Genomic DNA, 23149 nt, shown 5'->3' with positions numbered 1-23149 from the left:
TGTCAGTCAGCATAACAAACATATCCTTTTGGTATACATATGACTGTTCTTATAAAATGCAAGAAAATTAATGTAATATATCGGGATACGTATCGCCGTGAGGATCAAGTATTGGGATACATATGTATCGCGATACGTATCGTATCTTGACCCCTGTATCGTGATATGTATCGTACCGTGACCTCTGTATCGCGATACGTATTGTATCGTGACCCCTGTATCGTATTGTGTCCCCTGTATCGTGATACGTATCGTATCGTGCGCCCTGTATCATGATACGTATCGTATCGTGACCCCTGTATCGTGATACGTATCGTATTGTGTCCCCTGTATCGTGATACGTATCGTATCATGACCCCTGTATCGCGATACGGATCGCATCGTGAGGTTGGCGGCAATACCCAGCCCTAATGTAGTCTTTTGTTTTGCGGTTTCAGTACGGTCCACATGACCACTTTACGGGCCCGACTGCTGTTTGTGAAGTGTCAAACAATAACAAACTTTATTGAGTCTCGGCGTGCGAAAAGCCGCATTGGGAAACGAAAACGCCTGGAGGTCATGAATCATTGTCGCACAATACTTGGCAACCTTGGCTTAGTTTTGTTTTGTACTCAGCACGGTTGTCATTATGTTGGGAAATCGCCCGTCTGCTGACTCGTGCGCATTTCACAAGGTTTGTTGGGGGCACGCTTTTTTTTTTCTAGTGTTTTGTCTGTCTCAGGGACTATTTGAGTTTGCAATACATGAACATATGAGAGGGAGTCTTATCTTGGAGACAAAATGCAGCTTTGCTGTCAAGGTTGGGTCAGTGTTGTTATGGGAGCAGGTAAGCAGCATAGGTTACAAATTCCACCTTTTTTTTTATCAGTGAAACGCTAAAATTCTTCATCTCAGCTTTCTTTCCCAACAGCTCATAATTTTTTTTTATGAAGTCAGATTTGACTTATCTCTTATTTAATATCTTATTCGAAAATGTCTTTCTTCCTATTACACTTAAAATACCTCAATCGCGGATAATGCAGTGGAAGACTGAATAGTTCAAAGCAATTTGACACAAAAGCTGGAAGTGGATGTCACATGACTCCCGTCAGTGAACCTCACATGGTTTGACCTCGGGGAACATGGTTTTTTATTTTTATTTTTATTTCTTTTTATTTTTGTTTTTATTTCTTTTTACTGTCTTAGAATAAAGTGCAATTGCACCTCCACTACATTAGGGGGCAGTGGCGCTCTCATCGTGTGGCAGAGTGAGCGCAGGGAGCTTTCGCTAGGTGGTGTAGGGGTTTTTGTTTGCACTGAGCATGCACGCTTTGCACACAGCACAATCGCAAGCAATCGTAAAAGTAAAGAAATTAGCTCATACAACAACAACAAAAAACACACACACACAATATTGTGTTTTTGTACATTACAGCAATGAAAAATACGAAAATATTATGAATATTATATATATAAAAAGTATGTAAATATATATGTATTGAGTAGGGATGTAACGATATCCAAACATATATCATCACGATATGAAGGTCACGATGCGATAATTATCACAATATTGGGCGGGGTGGGGTGGGGGAGGGGGGGTGGGGTGGGGGGGGGGGGGGGGGGGGGGGGGGTTGGTGGTGATATTTAAAAAAAGATTACAATATTGTAAAAAAAAAAGAAAAAAAGAAAAAGCGCATACTAAAAAAGCAGGTACATAACAGCAATGCATATAAACCACCTACAATCTCTAATAACAATATTGAGGCACTTATTTGCTAATGCAAGCACACATTGATCGCTTCACAAGCAAATTCGGTTCCCCTTCATCTGACAATTAGCATAGATTTTAAACATAGAAGGCCAAAACATCCCTCATGAAAATTAAATTGCACTCATAAACAAGCCACTAGAGGGTGCTAGAACTCCACAAATGGAAATCAACCTGACTTTTTTAACAGATGTGTTCCTTTTAAGTATTGTGAACATGACGACGATATTGTGGCAGTTTTCATATCACGATATCACCATATTGCCCTTATCGTTAAATCCCTAATAAGTGTTGTATCAAAGTAATGGTGTACGATAAAAGCAGCACAGTGTGAAAAGGGGGGGCTAAAGCTGGGAACAATGAAACGGGCCCATTTTGACTATGATGTCATCCCTCTAATTTGGCACGTAATGATTTGTTTCATATTGTTTATTTTGTCAGAATTTTGCCAAACATTTTTTGTGCAGTTCAACTGTCAAAATCATTTTTCCTTCCCAGGTAAAGTGTGGAAGTGGAGTATTTATTAATTTCTTTATTTATTTAGTCAGCACCCCAACCAGAAATGACCGCGACGGGGATAGAAGCGGGTCCGTTTCAGTCATGATTTTCTGAATAGCACAGCGGGAGCGCGGGAAGTGAGGGTGCGCACGGCTGATCGCCGTCGCAGCCGTGCTGTGAGAGAGATGGCTTTTCTCCGCGACAGTCCCACTGTGATCCGCCCCTCTGCAAATGAAACAAAAGGGGGAGGAGGTGGGATCCAGTCTTTCCATCTTTTCAAGCCCCCAGTTGCCTTCCTGGGCATGTCTGCTGCTGCAGCGGTGATCCAGAAAGGGGGGAAAAGAGGGGGAAAAAAAAAAAAGCCTCAATGGATAAACAACAAAGAGTTGCTGATAATGCCGTTGAAAGCACGCTGGCACCGCTTCCCCGCTGCTTGTGAATTCATCAGACCCCACGCTGAGCCACGGGTGGTTTCGAAATATATGCAGCTCATCTGATGTAGACGTGTAAACTATTTGCTTTGCCCTCCGCGGTCCTCGTGGGTGGGATCTGCCCGTAGCGTCTTACGTTTGAGTTTCCGCGTGACTTTTCGGAAGTGCCCCCGCTTGCGATGCCGGCGGTCATGTCCTGGGCTCACCGCTGCTGCCGAAATGACCTTGCCTTTCTTGCGAGAGTTGAGTGTTAATGCGAGCAGGCCTGTTCGGAAGGCAGAAAAGCGAGGCAGACGAAGCCTTCCTCTCAGCCCCTTGCATATAGGAGGCATCAGACTTTCACATTCAATACTGTGAGTGGACTCTTACTTATAACACCTTTATTATATCCTTGCGAATAGTATACCCCTTACTTTATCGCAGTGCTTCTCAAATAGTGGGGCGGGCCCCCCCCAGGGGGGCGCGAGGCTCCATCAAGGGGTTTGACCTCGGGGAACATGCTTTTTTTATTTTTTTTTATTTTTTTTTTTATTTTTTTTTTTGCTGTCCTAGAATAAAGTGCAATTGCACCTCCACTACATTAGGGGGCAATGGTGCTCTCATTATTGTGAGTGTGCGCAGGGAGCATTTGCTCGGTGGTGTAGGGGTTTTGTTTGCACTGTGCATTTGTTTTTTTTGTAAAAAAAAAACAAAAAACAAATCAGCACAAATTATTTTATATTTTTGTTTTACAGGTTAGGTTTTTTTTTTTTTTTTTTTTTTTTTAATATTGTGCTCCTGAGTTAATGTTGGTGATAAGTTTGAATGCATTATTTATTGATTTTATGTAATTGTATTTTTCTGTATCATATGGTTGGACGTGGTCAGTCAAAAAATGTTTATAGGTTTAATTAAGGATTTAATTTTATTTTTGAATTTCAGATGCAGGGAATTTCAGGGGGTGTTTTATTCTTACTAAGGGGGGGGGGGGGGCATGACAGAAAATAACTGAGAAGCACTGCTTTATCATAACATTGTATTCTGAAATGTAAATAAGTAAGAGGTAACCCTCTTGTTTCTGCACACTGTTATTAACTTTCAGTCAGCCTGGCTGTCTAAACAACAGATGAACATTGGAGGCTCGTGCAGTAGGTGGAGCTCTTGTGTCGGATTTTGATGTCTCGCTGCTTTTGAGTCACCTGCTCGTGAAGGACAATTGCCTCCTCGGGTCCTCTGACACCCCCCATCCTTGCTGGCATTTAGTCAAAATGCAAAAGATGAACACGCGAGAAGAGCTTTATATGCCTTCAAATTGCGAGATGTGATTGTCTGAATGATTTCTGCAGTTTCAAAAGGGTTAAGCCAGGATCTGTTTTACAGCGAGAGGTCTGGAAGCAAGATGGCGATAGCTGCGTTAGGTGTAGGTAAATACCGTGACATTTTAGCAGAGTATCATTTGTCTCAGAATTTGAAAAAGGAGCATACCATAACTCGGGAAATGAGGGCACTTTCTTCTGAGCCATTTATTTGCTTATTGCAACAAAACACATTTGTCTGATTTGTCTCCCTTGAATAAGGATGAACAAACTAACTTGTTAGTCAATTAATTGTTCTTTGAGGATTCTGATGATTGTGAGCAACTGATTGTTTGATTAAGGATTAAGCAGCACTGCTGGATTGAAACCTGCAGAGGCACTCTTGATTTCGTTTCTCAGAAAAACATCACCATTTTTTTTTTTTACAGTGAGATCACCCGATTCTCGAGCTGCTCACAAACGCATTTTTAATAATCGATTAATCTGTCATTTTTCAATTAAATGATGAATCAGACATTAAAAAAAACATTCTAACCAAATTTTCATCCCTATATTATAAAAAACAGGACATTATTTCAAACTAACAGTACAGAAAATGCACAAAAATAATTTTTGTGATTGTCAATGAAAGGCGTTGATATACAGTATGCCAATTATGTACTTTTCCACAAAAAAAAACAAAAAATAAATAAATATATATATATATATATATATATATATATATATATATATATATATATATATATATATATATATATATATATATATAATGGTCATATTTTTTCCACTTTAAATTATGCAAGTAATTAACTGTTTAGAAAAAAAGAGGATGATGAGACGTCCTCTTAACATGAAATGCTGAAAAAATTAACACATAAGAGGTGCATTTTAAATTTGGCGGTCGGTCCAAAAATTTTGATTAAAAAGCCCTTTTAATTAAGCGATTAATCGTGATTAATCCAAATTTTAAGATGTGATTAATCTGATTAAAAGTCTTAATCGTTTGACATCTCAAATTTTTACATCAAAAATGGATGTTTAAAAATCGATTCGGCTGCCTATCGAATCGATTTGAGAATTGCGAGCTGTAATATCGCGATATATTGCCGAATCGATATTTTTAACACCCCTAATATATAAATATATACATACATATATTTTTTTGTTTTTTGTTTTTTTTCTGGGTGTGTTATTTTGTTACCCTGAAAACCGCACTGAACGCTACCTTTAGTAGAAATGGAGAACCTGAACATGTGTTGTTTTACGTAATGGTCCACGTGACTAATTTCGGTCTTTGTCCTCGGAACACCTTTTGTAAACAAGAACAAACTGTCCCACCCCCACGTTAGATCTGTCCTCCTCCATCCTTTCCCAAACACCACCCTCCACCCCCCCTCTTCTTTTCCCTCCACCTTGCGCCATCTCCTCTCCGTAATCTACCGCAGGCCCTTCATCTCTCTGGCCTGTCAGCGTGCTTTTTCATTTGGCTTGTTGCTACAGGGGGCTTGGCGCTGGCAGATTACAACTCGGCAGCCAGTCATTTTCGATTTATCAGACCACCCCCACCCTCTCCCTCCGTAGCACCTCTTTTTTTTTTTTTCTTTTTTTTTTCTACCTCTCTCTCTAAGCCAGCATCAGTGCAAAGACATAACCATTCTTCATCACCCCACCACCGCAAGTCCACCCGCTATCCGATACCTCCCACATTCCATATCTTCCTTTTACCATCCAAATAGAAAAATCTGGACATAAAAGTCGAAATATTGTGGCAGTGGAAGCCTTTACGTTGGAGAGGCAGCTCAAACTGTGTTATTACTTAGCGCCTTGTCACTGGCGATGACCTCGGAGAGTGGAGACTATTGATCCTGTATCACTCAAAGCAGATTGCAATGACAAAAGCTTGTCGGGGTCTTTAACTCATTTACTCCCAAAAACGTATAAATACGTTCTATTTTAATTATCACCATGCTCCTAAAGACGTATTTATACGTTTTGGCTTTGACGCAGCCTCTGAACTGAAGAGAATGTTTGAAGCAATGGTAGTTATTTAAAAAAAAACTGCCAGCAGATGGCAGCAGAGTATAAGAGATCAAAAAGCTCTTTTCCCCACTATTTTAAACCGATTTGTGAATAATGATGAAACTTAGCCATATTCTAATGCTAACTGATGCAAAAATGGAAACAGATAGAAATACTTTTTTTTTTTTTTTTCCTGATGAAAGAAGAGGCTCTAATCTCTCTTCTGGTAGATTCCACATTTTTATAGCAATAGGACACAATATTCTATGGGCCATGCAAAATCAGTCAAAATCCAGTAAAACAGCCAAAATGTCTTGGGAGTGAATGAGTTAATAATAAGGTTAGCAGCCTTGTCTCAGACCCTGGTGAAAACTCAAACTACGCTCCGCTTCATAGTATTTTGTTCTCGTGGGGTTGCCGTAGTTAGCGATCCAAGATGGCGGGATCTTCTGCGCATGCGCGTCACCGATCGTGCAGGGTCACCGACAGAGACCTGTTGCGGCTCAATATTGATCCAATATATAAGGCGCACCCGATTATAAAGTGCATGGTCAGCTTTTGAAAAAAAAAAAAAAAATTGAAGGCTGTTAGGTGCACCATATAGTACGGCAAATACGGTACTATTCAAACATTTACCGGTATTTAAAATTTCAAGGTCAATATTATACAGTATATAAAAATCCATCCTCGCTATTGTTATGCCATAAACATCTTGGCTAGAAATTTGTGTTGCGTTTGTGTTTTGCGTCCGTGCAAGTCTGACCGTCTCCTCTACCTACCAATGCGGCACACGTACCGCGTGATACTTTTCCATCACACATCATTTCAGTCCGATTATAAGTTAGTGGACAATGATCTGTCATCATCTTGGCTTCGTCTACCAACCACCATCGGTATCCAGAACAGCGTTTGTGCACGTTTCATGTGAATAACCTCTCGTGATGATCATTTCAGCTGCAATTATGTCGTTTCACTGCGATTCTGTCGTCACCCGTTGCTGGTTTGTTCAAAGCTGCCAGAGCAGATGTTTGCTAGCATAATCCTAACAACGCAGACAAACTCTGCTCATTTTATGATAGTTTTACGACTTGGAAACAGCAGATGGGAATGTTGGGAAGGTGGCTCGATGAGGACGTTTACTGCAGAGATTACTGATGATGGAGTCGGCCTTGGGCACGCACTCGGGTCAGCCGAATGGGAAATGTATATCCTACCATTATTTTTACAGCCTCCCATAATCCCCCCGAATGGTAGCGCAGATGGAGCCAAAATGCAGCCAAGGTGAGATAATATCGTTCATTTTTGCTTAATGCCGGCACTCGCAGCACATCGCTGGCCGTCTGTCCTCAATATCCACCTGCTAACGAGAAATCACTGAATGACCTTATGACCTTCACTTATCATCCTCGCTACTGAGTAACAAAAAGTCACTGCATGAATGCAAATATTTCATCAGCGGTCAGGTTCAAATCTTAATTGTCATACACGGCTAAGCTAACATTGTGTTAGCGAGGCCAGACCTTCTCAAACAGGGGGTGGGCGGGGCTCGGGTTGTTGTTTCCGCAACTGGTTGACCGTCGACTCCTGTCAAGTCGGGTGTAGGGAGAAAAAAAAAGGCAGGTTTAGGTGCGTGTTATTACTGTTATATACTAAAAAAGTACTTTTTAGTCGGGATGTAACGATTCCGGTAATGTATATCGCGATATTCAATCTGCCACAATATATCGTCGTCGTCATGTCACGATATTACAAGCAGCACATCTGTTAAAAAAAAAAAAAAAAAAAGTCAGGTGGATTTCCATTTGTGCAGTTCTAGCACCCCCTGGTGGATAGTGTTTTAGTGCAGTTTAATTTTCACTAGGCATGTTTTGGCCCTTATACGTTTAAAATCCACGCTCATGGTCAAATGAAGGGGAAAGTAATATGCTTGTGAACTAAGTCAATATGTGAGGTAAGGGCCTCAATACATATATTTTTGTATTTTTATATATAATATTTTTATATTTTTCATTTACTGTATAAGTACAATATATATATATTTTTAGTATGAGTTCTTGGTTTTTTTTTGTTTTTGTTTTGTTTTTTACAATATTGTGACTTTTTTTTTTTTTTTTTTTATATATCACCAACCTTCCCACAATATTGTGATAATTATCGTATCGTGGCTTTCATATCGTGATAACATCGTATCGTGATGTTTGGATATCATTACATCCCTACTTTTTAGTAGGTCAGATTTTACATAGCTCACTTCCTGAGCGCTCAAATAAGGAGAACCTAAGCATTGTTGTTGACGGCCCGCAATATTAGCTCACTGGTAGCGCTCTGCACTCGCAAACCAAAGACATTGTCACAACTCGGTTTTAATTTAAAAAAAATAATAATAATACTTCAAAAGAGTTACATATGTTAGCTGCTGCATGGTCTCCCATTGTTGCCTGTTTCCACCAGAACACCTTTGACATGGTTAGCGTTCCGCTACTATTTATATGGAACTTTTTTTTTTCTAAACCGGAGGCTTTGTCTATCATATTTCTAGCACACATGAGTTGCACACAAGGCTTGACCCAGTGTTAAGTGTCTGCGCTAAATTTCATTGCATCCATCTACTGGAAGGCCTGCCAATATACTGGCAGTGAATTCCTGGAGGAAAATAAATGGCAATAAAAAAGAGAAATGATAGCCCCTGCAAGCCGTTAGAAGTCTTTTTCTCAGTTGGCTTTTTTTTTTTTTTTTCCCATACCTCTTTTTATTGAGGCCGCCCATGCTCTGGGAGTTTTTTATTTTTTATTTTTTTTAAAGATTTTTTATTTTTTTTTGGCACGCTAGTTGTGGCTATAGTTGGATGGGTCTCTGAAAGCCAATATTGAAGTAATAACTTTGTAGCACAGATTGAAGAGCTGGGGAGCCATGCAATTAATTGCGCACACATTTTTTGATGAGTAGTTATGTGGTGATGAGCGTTCATCTGGTCTCATGCCCATCCCCCCCTCCCTTTTAAGGGAATTGGAGGTGTGTAAAGTGGGCTGGGGCGAGAGTGGGGTGGGGGGGGGGGGTTATTTTACTGCCATGCTTGGCCTCTATAACAAGATGTTCCGATATGATCTGAGAGTGTATGTCTCCTGCCGCCCTCTTCTCAGCACTAACTTTTTCCCCACTAGCGCCTTTCATTATTAAATCTGGGAATTGTCCCCATAACTCAGCGCACCAGACTACAGCATTATATGACCATTTGTGAGAGGGGAGTGGGGCGCTTGTGACGCAGGCCAGAGGATGGATGTTAAAAGCATATTGATTTGTCTGTAATGTCGTCATAAATCAAGGATTTATGGCAATAGATAAATGCAGCCACAAACTTCAGTAGCCTCCAGCTCGCGGTGGAGGAAATGGAGTCCTTAGTATGACTGATGAGATCAAGGCAGTGCTCTCAGCCATGCGTTCCCCCCATCCTCTTGTTCTCCCACCCCCACCCCCAAGCCTCCATTTGCCACTCTGCTCAAGATGCTTTTACCCTGCGGCTGCTGTGACTAGTCCTCAGTGGCTCATATCCTTGCTCTGGCTTCACATTCCAGCACAGAAGCGAAGAAAGCCACCTCTGTTGGCCTCACTGATCTCTCTCCCCTGCTTGCAAAAATGATGTCAGACAAGGTCTCCAGAGATCGCTTCCGCACAATGATGTTAGAAGATCAAAAAGGAGAGGAAATGGCGCTTCTCCGTGGTTACGAGCAACTTTAACCCAAGCTGTTGAATGACGCGAGCTAAAGCCCAATTCACACTGACTGCGGAACGGACGCGGTGCGTTTTACGTACGCCGGCCGGCGAGGACTGCGATTCACACCGCATGTGTTGCGTGTCCGGAAATCTGCTCCCGACGGACCACGAGATCACGTGGAGTTCACCCAATAACAACCGTGTCTATAGAGTCCTATTTGTAAACGATAGCCACGCTTGCCTTTTGTCCAGAGGCGGGTAATCCAGGTCCAGGAAGTAAAAACACTGCCACAGTTTGGCTTTAGTCACAGGAGGTTCTACTTGACCGGTTGGTAGGTAACTTGTTTACCTGCTGGTTGATTAGATGCACCTGTGGCTAAAGCCAAACTGTGGCAGGGTTTTTACTTTCTGGACCTGAATGGGCTCTTTGCACAAATCCACTACTTCCTGAACTCAACACCAGTCCTTCATTTCCTGTCTTTCATGAGTGGACGAGCTGATTAATCCAGGTGTGCCTGATCTCAGTAACGACGACAACATTGGCCAGACACACCTGCATTAATCAGTTTGTCCACTCATGAAAGACAGGAAAGAAAAACGTGGTGTTCAGGAAGTAGTCGAGCTGTGCAAAGAGCCCGAAATCTGCTCCCGATAGACCACAAGATCACATGAGGTTCAAGCTGGAGAGTTGAGTTCACCCGATAACAACCGTGTATAGTCCTATTTGTAAACAATAGCCACGCTTGCCTCTTGTTACATCAATATGCTTTTTGGACATTATTTCTGGGACTTCTACCATGAGTAAGTACGTTTTATATTTAAATAGTGTCATTTTGCCGTGTTTAATTTATTCTGAGCTCATTTTTTGTCTTAAATGTCCGACTGATGTCATGCTACGCTAGCTAGCTAGCTTCCCTCCCCCCAAAAAACGAGTTCGCAAACGGTTTTATTTTGAAATATACCGGATTTACCTTAATGCGAGACGCTCGATTTTCCTGTCCGGCTCGTGTCATTTCTTCAGCTTCGCGAAAATCCGCACGCGGCGTCCGGAAGAAATAGAACGCTTGCGGAAACCTTCCGCGTGGCCGCGGTCGTTCCGGAACCGCACTGAAGCTGGTGTGAATTGACACGTAGACTTGAATGCCGTTCTATCCTTGCGGCGTCCGTACGGAGAACGCACCGCGTCCGTTCTGCAGTCGGTGTGAATTGGGCTTAACAACTGACTTTAAACCCGCTTAGAATGACATGTCGTTTAGTCACCTTGGTGAACCGACAGTGGTTTCCCTATACTAAGGATTGTTTTCACACTGGATGCCTGCGACCTTTTTGCCCCCCCAACAATAAACAAATCTGGGGCAACGCAAGCAAAGGGCTGATGCTTAGTGACAGGCTACGACGGAGTGTGGCACAAGGACTTATGGGTGACACGGGGGCCAGGCGGGACTGCTGTCTGTGGCAGTTAGAGCAGCCGGGCCTCGGAGCAAAAAAGCGCCGGGTCAGCGTCCGGCCATGCTGGTGGGCTCTCCGCGCAGCCGCTGTCAGAAAGATGTTGTAGGTCCCCTTGTCAGGCCTCTTACTGGCCCTGACGAACCCTAAGGTCGCCTTTTCACTTCACCGTCTCATCTGATCAAGCTTGCTGTTGTGTTAAACCGGAGCAGCACTTTCCAACTGCTGTTGTCAAGCAACTCAAGGTGATTTGCGATATGCGCTAAACCCAAGCCCTCCATCGCTGGGTTATGCTGAAGACCAACGCCGCATATGAGAAATACTCGATATACAGGAGAAATATCTGATTTAAATGCTGCATAGCGCGTTCATTTCTGAAGGTTTTTCAGCTCACTTGAAATAAGAAAAACACATATATTGAGAGAGAGAGCGAGAGAGAGAGAGAAAAAAAATGCAAATAAAATCAAATCTGAAATTGCGGCACCGCAACACCGGATCCCATGATTGACGGTGGTTTACTGTAGATTGTGAGGATGATTTCTATCGAGCAGGGGTCACCAAGCCCCCAATGCGACCACATCTGTAGACCACACGTCTGTTCTATAAATGGCTCACCAATGATGGGACATTATGATTTCCTATGGATGCTGTAGAAGTGATCATTCGATGTAAACATGGAGATTTCTAGATATTGTGTTTTGTTTTTTTTCTTTTAATTGATAATGTGAGATATAATTTAAATGTTCAGTATCTTCACATAGATGAATATCATTAATTAGTTACTCACTCGCAGCAACCATTTTGACTGAAGCAACCTCGTTCGCTCCCGGCTGTTTTACTGGATTTGGACTGATTCTGCAAGGCCAAAACATGAAACCTACCAAAAGAAAGTCTCTCTTTTTTTTTTCTTTTTTTTTTTTCATCAGGGGAAAAAAAACAAAACAACAAATTTGTATCTGTTTCCGTTTTGCAGCAATTAGCATTAGAATATAGCTTATTATAATTATTATTATCATCATCATTATTGATAAACCAGTTGAAAACAGTGGGGAAAAGTGCTTGTTGCAACATGGCCCTGGTTGATCTCTTATACGCTGCTGCCACCTGCTGGCTGTTTGTGTAATAGCTGCCATTTCAAAAAAAAAAAAAAACATATGATTACGTCTTTGGGACACAAAATAGAACGTATTTATACGTTTTTGGGAGCAGATGAGTTAATAATATATAATTGAAGGCAATATGAGCAAATTTCAAAACTGTATATCAAGCTGGTAGCATTTTGCATTTATCAGAACCCAAGACGGTGTCAAAAAATGTAGGTGAACACCTGATATAGAGGTTTTAAGGCCCGTAATTAGATATGTGTAATGTGTGGCAAAAGGGTCCCCCGAAGGCTACACGTAAGCACCTGTGTGAAGTCCACTCGAATTTCCTCAAGTTGTTCATTTTAACTGCAGTGGCGAGCTTCAGAAGCGGTTTAATAACTATAGTATATAGACCTCTGAAGGCAGCATAAAAGGAGATATTCAAAGCGTAGTCAGTGGAAACCAACGGGTACGACAATGCCCCGGGAAACCGACAATTTATTATCAGCGATGCTTCCCAGCGAGTGGATTATCTATAAAACTTTCATGGTTCACCCTCAGTGGCATGCAGCCATAAAACTTCCCAAATGAGGGACTTGTTAATTTACTTGTTAAAGCAAATTAAAAATTCATAAGCGCTTTTAGGTAAATGAGATCCTCTTTCATTGCCGCCCTTGTGGAATTCTCACTGGCAGATCCCTGCGAGTACAGGTTAGCTGTTCTGAGAGCCGCGCAAGAACAATAAAAGATGTTAAACTGTTCCGGGTTTTATGACTGCCGAGCTCTGCATCTGCCGCCGTGCGTAACTAAGGGAAACCAGGAGATGAAGGCAGCAGAATCCCACAGAGGCTCGAATAGCGAAGGCAGCCCTCGACACTTACTGCCTTCTTCTTTTTTATTTATTTTTTTGTCTGACGAGGATCACGAGGTTGGTGGGTTGCTATGTTGGTTGTGCACAGCTCGGTCTAAAATGGATTTGTGGTTAGAAAATCCCTTGAGAATAAACTAGAGCACTTTGGGCAAATTTCGCAATGGTCATGGTGAGCTCTTTTTTTTTTTTTTTCCAGAAAATAATTGACTCGACAAACTAATGACAATATTAGCTATACAGTACAATGTTTTTTGGTACGTGTTTAGAACACAACTCAGAGATACAATGCAGTGACGAGCTGTTGTCAGCCCATTTATAAAGATTTGGCTTGACAGGGGAAGTCAACCCAAATATTCTCTTCACAGTATGTTGTCTCAACACAGAATTCTGAAATTGTTCTTGTGAAGTGTTTCAAGTCCGAATTGTTCAACTTCTGAAGCATTTTTTCCCAAAGGAAATAATGGAAATGACTTTAATCTGTTCCCAAACATACTATTCACCTTAACTCATTTGATCCCAATAATGTGTAAATCCGTTTTTTTTTATGTTTTAAGTGTCCCAAAGACGTATTTATACATTTTTTTTTTTAATGCTAGAGCATACAGAAGGCTTTGATGCAGCCTCTCAACTGCAAAGAACGGTTGCAGAAATGGTAGTTATTACACAAATGGCCAGCAGGCAATTAGTGGAGTACTGTTCAGTATTTCTGTGTTTGAACACAGACATTTGAGTGTATTGTACCCTAAATCAGATATTGGCAACTTAAATGATGAAGGGGCCCACAATTTTTAATTGGGCTCCTATGAAAATTGATCGACTCAATTCGCACGGTTAAAATCAGCAAAACAAGCCCGGCATTCACATGCATCTGGTTCATTTTGATTCATATTCTTGCTCAATGCACTTTTAAAAATGGTTACACATACAGTACAAACCAGGATCATGTTTTTAATCAATGCGTACGCGTTTGACCCCATCCAGTAATTTTCCATCCTCACCACGAAGAAATTAGGAAACATTATGCAGGAAAAGTAATTTCCTCGCTTTTATAGATAAGGCTTGGTTGCAATAAAGTGCAGGAGAAACGTTGTTCGTTACTGGAGATAAAACTGAGGCTGTGTTTAAAAGATCTACCTGCCTAGAGGGAGTAATCGCATCGGAGCTGTTCGGCTCCCGCATACGACCAACATTCAGAATTTATTGTCACACAGAAAGGCATTAAATTACAGTGACCACTTATTTGCTTTAGATGTCCCTTCAATCATGCCATGAAAATAAATTCATTCATCAAGAGGACATTTGAAGATGAGTGAATTAAAAAAAAGAAGCAAAATGTATTCTCTGAAGTCATTTAAAGGAGCTCGGGGCCAAATTAAAGCGAACAAGCTGAGGGACATGCGTTCAGATAGCTGTGTCATCGGCTCCTGAGCTATTTCATATCCTTGAAAGATGAGCCACACTTTATTAGGGTGTCTTTATTGGACGAGTTGTTTTTTAAATTATTCACAATTAAAACCAGAAAAAAAATAGAAAAGAAACAAGATTTGTCGCTGGGTGGCATGGTGGGTGAGTGGTTAGCACGTTCGCCTACCAATTCTGAGGACTCGGGTTCGAGTTCTCCCCGTGCCTGAGTGGGTTTTCTCCGGGTACTCCGGTCTCCTCCCACAATTCCAAAGATATGCATGGCAGGTTAATTGGGCGCTCCGAATTGTCCCTAGGTGTGCTTGTTTGTGTCGCTGTCGCAGGGTGTAATCTGCCAATTGCCCGAAGCCAGCTGGGATAGGCTCCAGCACCCCCGCCACCCTTATGAGGAGCAAGCGGTTAAAGGCAGGGTCTGTCGTTTTCACTCATGAAAATGCTCTTTTTAAATACAGGATGTACACACTCTTTGTCAGTCTACACATCTGGACTTATGTTAATGCCTGGTGGTGATTTTTTTCCCAAATTCGCAAACTCCCTTCGTGCTGGGACAGTATCACAAGCCAACAGCGACGTTGAGTTTGGTTACATTCTGCTCATCGTCCACAAAAGACCTAATCTTCCATAGAGCACTTGTAATGTATCTGATGTAAGCTATGTTTATTTGTGTTCTATTTTATGCAGAGTCATGCATACCAATAGTTTTCCCGATATATTTCCAAAGGGACGCGTGGAAGTATAAGCACGATAAGGCAAACAGATTGTAACAAAAAGGAGCTTCATAGGGTAACATAATCAGCATAGCTCAAGCCCTCCACGAGGAATCAGCTTCTGGGTCAGAATGGATATGATATTATTTTCCTTTTTTTCCCGTGTAACTGCCCATAAACTCCCTTTGGACAATGTGGCATTTACACACAAAAGCAGTACAATGTGCTCTGGTTTTGTTGGGAATTAAATGTGTTATATGTAATTAGTGCTATCACAGCACAGGGCATTGGCGGCCTTGGGTCTGTGCTCTTAATGCTTTTTGCTTCTCTCCAGCGTTTGCTCATTTCTGTCTGACCATACGCGCGCACACACACACACACACATCCGTAGACACACACCGGAAGAGTCACAAAGGCCCATCAGGCATTCCCAATGCAACAACTCTCTTATCAGCACTCTGGCGAATCCACCCGCCTTGTAACCGTCATGCAATTCTCTCAAGGAATAGGATTCCTTTCACACTACTAATGGCGACAGAAAAGGGGGGGGGGAGAAAAAAACATTTTAATTATCTGCTCAACTCAAGAGTTCTGTCACTATTCCCCTGCCTTGTGGCCTTTAATCGCACCAAATGATGGCCAATACCCTGAGCGGTGTGGGTGGGAAATATACGGTTTATATGGCTCAGTAGCCCGACACCCACTTTCAAATGGGCAGGAAAAATGTGCCATCATCTTCTTGTCCAAGCTCTTTATGCATGCAGAGCATCTCTCTACTTTTCCTATTAAGAGGCTGAGCCGCACTTTTACTGCACTGTCCCATAAAGCTTTTTTTTTAATGTGCTTTGAAATGAAACCTGCTGCGTTTGTCTGGTCTGCAAGGGACGGCGCAGACACTTTCGGTGGACTTCAATCACACACTTGGACGGGGAGTACACAACCGCCTCATTGCACTCAGCTCCGCTCTCCCGAGGGTCTTTTATTGTTCTCCATATTTTGAAGAGCCTCAGATGCTTGTGGATTGGCCCGTCGTCCCTTCCATTCTACTCATTTTGCAGCATTTCCAACTGAGTGTCGAGAGAATAACACTTGCAGAGAGCTCCTGCTGTCTCAGCATGTGGTGTCTGCTTGGAAAGGATGGCGGCTCCGTTTAAAGGTTCCGGAGGGTGCTTTTGTCCCTGTTCTCCGTTTCATGAGCTGCGAGTAGCTTCATACCACGATATCAGATGGCATCTTTCGTTGGCAAGCGTTGCGACGGCCGTTGAAAAGGACCGAGAGACGAGACGGACTCACGCGGACGTTCTCCTAAGACCCTTGCCAGTTCCCGCATATTTTATGACCCAAATTCTGCGGGAGGCCTCCTCCGGCAAGCAACTTGTTTACTGTATAGCAAGGAGCAGTTTGTCTTCACGTTGTTAACCTGTGGTCGCATTTTGTGTTCGCGCAGTTGAAACCGGGACAGAGGAAGCGCAAAGACAGCGACAGTGAGAGCGTGAGTGGAGAGTCCAAGCCTTCCATGAGGAGCAGTTCCAGAGACCGGCTGACAGATGTGAGTACCAAGATGGCTTTTTAGTTTTAGGGCATCAAAACCACCTTTGGTCCAATTTTGATATCTTTTTTTTTTATGTAGAAAGAGACCAAGTGATCTGAATTGATAAAAAAAATCTGTGGTTCATATCACCCAAGTTGCAAAGGCGGTTGAATGAGGCAGGGATATCTACCGTATTTTTCGGATTATACGTTTCTCCGGATTCTAAGTCAAACCAGCCAAAAAATGCATAATTAAGAAGGAAAAAACATATATATAAGTCGCACTGGAGTATAAGTCGCATTTTTGGGGGAAATTTATTTGGTACAATCCAACACCAAAAACATACATGTCATCTTGAAAGGCAATTTAAAATAAAAATAAAAGAGAGAACAACAGGCTGAATAAGTGTACGGTATACTAACGTTAAATGACTGACATGCCTGGTAATGTCAGGAACGACGTAACATATTAAGAGTTTGTAGCGAGCAGTGACGGGAGTCGGAGGCGGAGTGTTGAAGCGCGGAGCCAAAGACTGCCGTTTTATTGACATCAGCTTCTGAGGTCTTAACAGCAACTCCCCACTCAGCTAGAAGCTAACAGGCTAACTCCCCTTTTCCACATAACAAAACCTTCCCACCCGGAACTCTCCCTTCGTCCCAACGTTCTGTGGGTGAATTATGTTCCCGTCACTACAAGTTATTCATATAACTCTAGCATAAAGAACATGCTAACAAGTTTGCCAAACTATCAGTTTCACTCCAAATCACTAAATCCAATGAAATCTTCATCCTCGGTGTCAATTTTAAACAACTCCCCCAACTCGGGAGGTAGACGATGCGCCGCTTTCCTCTTCTACCGGCAATGTTGAACTTACCAACACAGGCCTAGAGCGCCCTCTTGCGGTTTAGTGTGAAAATAACATGTGAAATGATATAATACTGTGTTGATTTCACACATAAGTCGCACCCCCGGCCAAACTGAAAAAAACTTCGACTTGTAATCCGAAAAATACGGTACTGCTTTCATGGCAGAAGCTGCAAAACAACTGAAAAGTTTTGTCTGAGGAGACCAAAAAGAAAAATGGAAGCAGCCCGGATAAAAGGGCAGTCAAGGATCACCATTCACTCGCTGGCATGAGCTCAAAAACAACGCGATGCGCTTATCCTCATGGGAAATGTGGTCTTCCATTGGGCATAACATTACCGCTTTTGTCCGTATGGTGCCACCATGATCAACGCAAACTCAAAGTTCCTTAAGTGTTGCTTTAAGACAGAACTAAATTCTCTGTAGGTGTGCATGCAAATGTGGATGTTTGTCTTTTCTGTGCCCTGCGATTGGCTGGCGACCATTTCATGACCGACCCTAGGTCCATGTTCCTTTTGGAGAAGCTCAGGACAACAATGAGGTGGCCACACGCATAAACACACGTCGTTTGATTTGCGTGAAGAATCTGCAGTGTAGCAATCAGATATGTGGTCATAATTAAAGCTGCCAGCCGCGAGACGAGCTCGTCTTTGAGAAAGACATGGCCGAACAACTGGAGCAAAACCGATTCTGCATGTAGCTTTGACGCTTGACTGGGCATGAAATGAAATAAGTCATTTGACGTTGAAATTGAAATGATAGTTGCTGATTTACGTCAGCCTGCGATGTGGGGCCTCGGCAGCGCACACGCCAAACTTGTGAACCGCTGTCATGGGTGTAACGCCATGTTCAATCATCAAACCAGACGTGTCTTCTGCTGAGACTCTAACAAGACGGTATTAGCCCAAATGTCATCGCACGGCAACTACGCTTCTCAGCAATTCAATCAAATTGCAAAACTAAACGAAAAGCTTTATTACATCCACCAGGCAAAGTCATGTCCCCTGTTTATAGGCTACAGGCTGAAATTCGGACACGTCAATGGGTCGAAATGACGGTAATGTTTCAAATTCTTGCCCTAAAAACTAAGAATATTAAGAAGAGCAGTGTGGGCAGTCACTTTAGACAGTCATACTGTATGGGGCTTCGTTTCAGGTCCTCACAGGTTCCTGAACAATTCCTTGCCAGCATCATTGTAAAAATCTACTTCACACATCATAAGAGGTACGAGGTACGTTGATTGTGGCGCTATGCACCTAGACTGTAAGGTTAGCAGGAGTTAGCAGTTACCCACCTATTCACTCAGGATATTGCTCGAATCATATACCGGTGCAAACACGCCCACAAAACTGACAGCTTGGAGCACATTTGCACCCGATTTACCACACATGGCAACGGATTTGCGCCAACAACATGGTTGTTATAGTAACAGTTGCGAGAAAGATGACATTATCAGAAAGCGAGGTTGTACAGAGAGTAAGCGCTTAGAGCGCCATTAAGCTGTACAGAGCAGAGAGGACGACGACGACGTCATTCATTCATAGAGTACAAATTATTGGTGCGATCGTTTTTGAAAAATGTATTTTCAGAGGTTGGTGTGGGTGTACAGTATGCATCTGGCACGTAAAAATGATGGTAAAATGCCTCCCCGCCTTTGCCGATCAGCCCGGGTTACGTTATGTGTCCTAAACTAACGTGGAAATATCCCCCCCTCTTTCTCTCCTCTCTGCGTGATCATCCGTGCATGTTGTGCCGCAAATGGCATGCACTGCTGTCATGATCCCGGAGATCGAGGTTGCGTCAGGTTAATACACAATACTCTGTGTGGCTATTTGCGCTGGCGTTAGTGAATTAGACGCTGCATATCAATGAGTCTCATTTGCATTGGGGTGGGCATATTTTGCGTCAAGTGTATGCAAATGACCTAATTTACATACGTGCAAATGACACCGGTGCCCAGTGGCGCATTCTGTTTAGCCGCCCACTTAGTGACGGATTTCCCCATCTGCGCGTTTAGTGAATTCGGCGCTCCCAGTTTGCTCATTTTTTGTCGGTTAGCACGGTGCAAAGGCGACGCAAACCTTTCGTGAATAAGCCCCTGTGTTCTTTTTTTTTTTTTTTTTTTTTAATTTACTATTTGACCGTGAGACAGAATCTAGCTATTCTTTAGCCCAACAAATCACAAATTTTATTTTCTTCAACCCTCCTTTCCCCTCAAGGTGCAATGCTGCTCCGGTGATGAACGGATTTTTCTGACCTGGCTCCGGCTGGCAGGACAATACAGGCCAGAGGAGGTCAGGTCCGGCAGCCTCCCCTCTCGCTCTCCCCTTCCCATTTTCACCCGATCCTGCCAACTCATTAAGGCGTACAAATGGCATATCAGGTCGGCTGTGTTTGCCTCAACCCCCCAAAAACCTCAGCTCTAAATTGGCAGGCTTAGCTGCATTTCCTCTGAAGTGCAGGGTTCCCTTTTGGGTTTGTTTGAAGCCGACATGGCCGCCATCCCCCCACCACACCCCACCCCTTTCAGTCTGGGTGGCGGGCATTGAGGCAAGCAGCGGTCCCAAGCAGAGGGAGTCATCTGGATCAGGGAGGGAAAGGGGAGCTTGGGATGAATCACTCCTGTTTAGTCTCTGTGGCAAGGGGTGAAATGCCATCATTACCCAGCTGCCTATCAAATAAATTGGCAATTACGGGCCTGGGATCGCAAGTAAACAGCGTGTTACTCGGGTTTTTTTTTTTTTTTTCTTTCCCTACCCAAGGCTCTTTATAAGAGGGGGGTGCAATCGAGAGAATCTTTGGAGTGCTGGGTCAGAGCCCAACGGTTCCTAGTACAAGAAGCAGGCAGACTATAATGAATGAACCTTTAGATTTAACTCACCATTTTAGAGCAGTGTGATTTTTTTTTTTTTTTTTTCTAGTGTCACAACTATAACATCCTCACAAATACAGTGGGAAATTATATTCAATGTTAAGCACAATATTATGTTTGTTCAAATACTATTTGCCAGTAGAGCTGTGTGATACTTGAGATTTTGGAATCAATCCATAACAAGTAAACGCTGGTGCCAATATCGCGGATACCGATACGGATACCAAGTATTTCTAGGTTCATAAAATATGATGGTATTTTAAATCATTTGTCCTATTAAATAGCACCCCCCGCCCCCCCCCCCCCCCCCCCTTTTTTTTTTTTTTTCTCAAATGAGACTTTCTTGTTAGGTTCTTAAACCAGCCATAATATAATATCCTCAATGGAAAAATACCAGGCCTGTTATTTAAATTTGCAAAGTAGTAATAATTAGTGTTGTTTCGATACCGATACTGTTATCGGCAGAGGCGCCGATACTGCATTAAATGGTATCGGTGACTACTCACAAGTAACTTGCCGATACCATTAATTCTAACGCTAATATAGGATTTTGGATGCAGCATCTTGTGTCTTGCTCGTGCACGACATTCACTGATATGTAACATGTCTACTGCATGCCGATCTAAGATATCCTATTGGCCCTTGAATGCTCTGAACCAATGACGGGACAGCTTTTAGGTATTGATATGGTATCGGTATCGGCCGATACTGCAAAGCTGGATATCGGAATCGGTATTGCGGGCCAAAAAAACGGTATCAAAACAACACTAGTAATAATCTTCATATTCTTAGTCCCTGTCACTATTCTCCATTCAAGGAAACATCGGCCACCAAAGTTCTTCTTGTGTAGTCACATTATATAAACGATACTTACATGTTGTGCTACACGAATACTTAGCTCAATTAGTAGTTGGATAATCTCAAAGAAAACATACGACTCATTGTCATATTGTGTCATTCATTCAAAAAATAGTTCATTGTTACCGCCGGTGCCAGCCACCACTATGATTGGCATGCTGGCGCTACAACGGGATTGCGCAAGCGACCCATGAAAAAACAAAATAAATACGTAAATAAATGTGAAATATCGATACTTGCGCATTGGTATCGATCCGATACCGATACTCACTTTAGCATCGATTCTATCGATATGTGGATCAATCTTCATGGGCATGAGTGGGCCCACTCCAAAAACAAATCAGTCTTTTTTTCTTTTTTTTTCCCTTGAATGACTCCTTTGCAAGCAAAAAGTAATACACTGATGTAATCGTATTACTTTTGCAACATCAAACACAGCACTTGAGTAAGTTGCTATAATTGTGTAATGAATTTACCACCAGACGACATACTTTTTCCCCCCACAAAATCTAAAGTGCATGTTGTTAATAACCCGACCAGTCTTCCCTGGTTTCTCCTACGTAAAGAAGGTTTTGCTTTCACTGAGGTCTTGGAAGGCTGCTTTGTAATGAAACATCTGGAAGTGATGTTGTTTAAAGTCAAGCACATCATCTTCTCGTGCATTTGAAGTGGTTTTCAATCCTCAACGCTGCCAAAGTCTCCGCCACGGTTGGTGAAACTGGACCTAGTCATTACTGGCGTTCTGGTGAAAACATGACAGAATTCAGCGGGCATGTGGTAAAAGCATTCGAAATGTTGAAATTACAGCTTTTAGAAACCAATTACCGTCATAAAGTATATTTGTTGTTCTAAAGATCACTATTTTGATGGGATTTGCCTGTGCCTACAAAACATATCCTTTTTTTTTTTTTTTTTTTTTTTTTTTTCTTACTTGGCTGTACGAACTTTTCCGCGTGCTTCTTGTCTGAACTGATTTCAAGTTCCAGAGCAGTTTATGGCGCTGCTCCGCATCCCACGTCCTCGATACATTTGTCCAATTATTGCCTGACACGCGGACGTAAATGAGGTCACAGTCACCCCAGCGTGTCCAGATATGCTGAACGATTTGCTCCGACAAAGAACTTGTAATTGCTTGCATCGATGATCACTTTCTGTCTGATTTGAAATGTTTCCCATTAAAGAACAAGATATGGAAGTAGGATTGTTGTACCTATAATGAGCTCATTATCGTTGGGAAAATCTTGTGTGTCTGCGCTGTGACAGTGTGGAATGAGCGGGAGGGTATTTTCTTTTTTTTTTTTTTTGTCTTTTTTTTTTTTTACTGTTCAATTGATTTTTTTTAAAAGACTGATAATGTTCCGAGCCAAAGCAGAATAAAAGCCATGAAACAATTACCTTTTTTTTTTTTTTATTTTTTTTTTTTTATTTTTTTTTTTTAAATCAGATCATTTCCAATCATATGGACTTGACGAAATGACAACCCACAAAATATCTATATGTGCCCTGTGATTGACAAGCAGCCAGTCCACGGTTAACACCCGCCTCTTTGCAAAAATACAAAAAAAAACAATTCCAGTAAAGTTGACACGTACAACAATGAGTTGCAAATCCTGTTCAAACCATACAGCCGTACCTCTACTTACGAACGTCTCTTCATACGAAATTTTCTACTTACAAAACGCCTCAACAGGAAAATATTGCCTCTTGTTACGAAAGAAATTTCAAGATATAAAAGGTAAAAACGCAACATACTTTTTTTTTTTTTTCCCCGAACGCAACATCTTTCTGG

At 42.1% G+C, this 23149-nt stretch overlaps 1 protein-coding gene across 14 annotated transcripts in view; it reads left to right on the top strand.

Moving 5' to 3' along the window:
- auts2a (activator of transcription and developmental regulator AUTS2 a) overlaps positions 1–23149 on the top strand; it is a 298303-nt gene that overhangs the window by 106528 nt on the left and 168626 nt on the right. For 13 of the 14 annotated variants that reach the window (XM_077504573.1, XM_077504581.1, XM_077504580.1 and 10 more), the window contains one exon: positions 16683–16784. In XM_077504573.1, coding sequence (XP_077360699.1) covers positions 16683–16784 — 102 coding nt within the window. Of the gene's footprint in view, positions 1–10335; positions 10506–16682; positions 16785–23149 lie in introns of those variants that run through there. The other variant, XM_077504584.1, reaches the window with a different exon arrangement.

The sequence above is a fragment of the Festucalex cinctus genome, chromosome 18, assembly GCF_051991245.1.
Source record: "Festucalex cinctus isolate MCC-2025b chromosome 18, RoL_Fcin_1.0, whole genome shotgun sequence".
Taxonomy (NCBI): Eukaryota; Metazoa; Chordata; class Actinopteri; order Syngnathiformes; family Syngnathidae; genus Festucalex; species Festucalex cinctus.
This window is presented reverse-complemented; position numbering and strand designations above follow the sequence as displayed.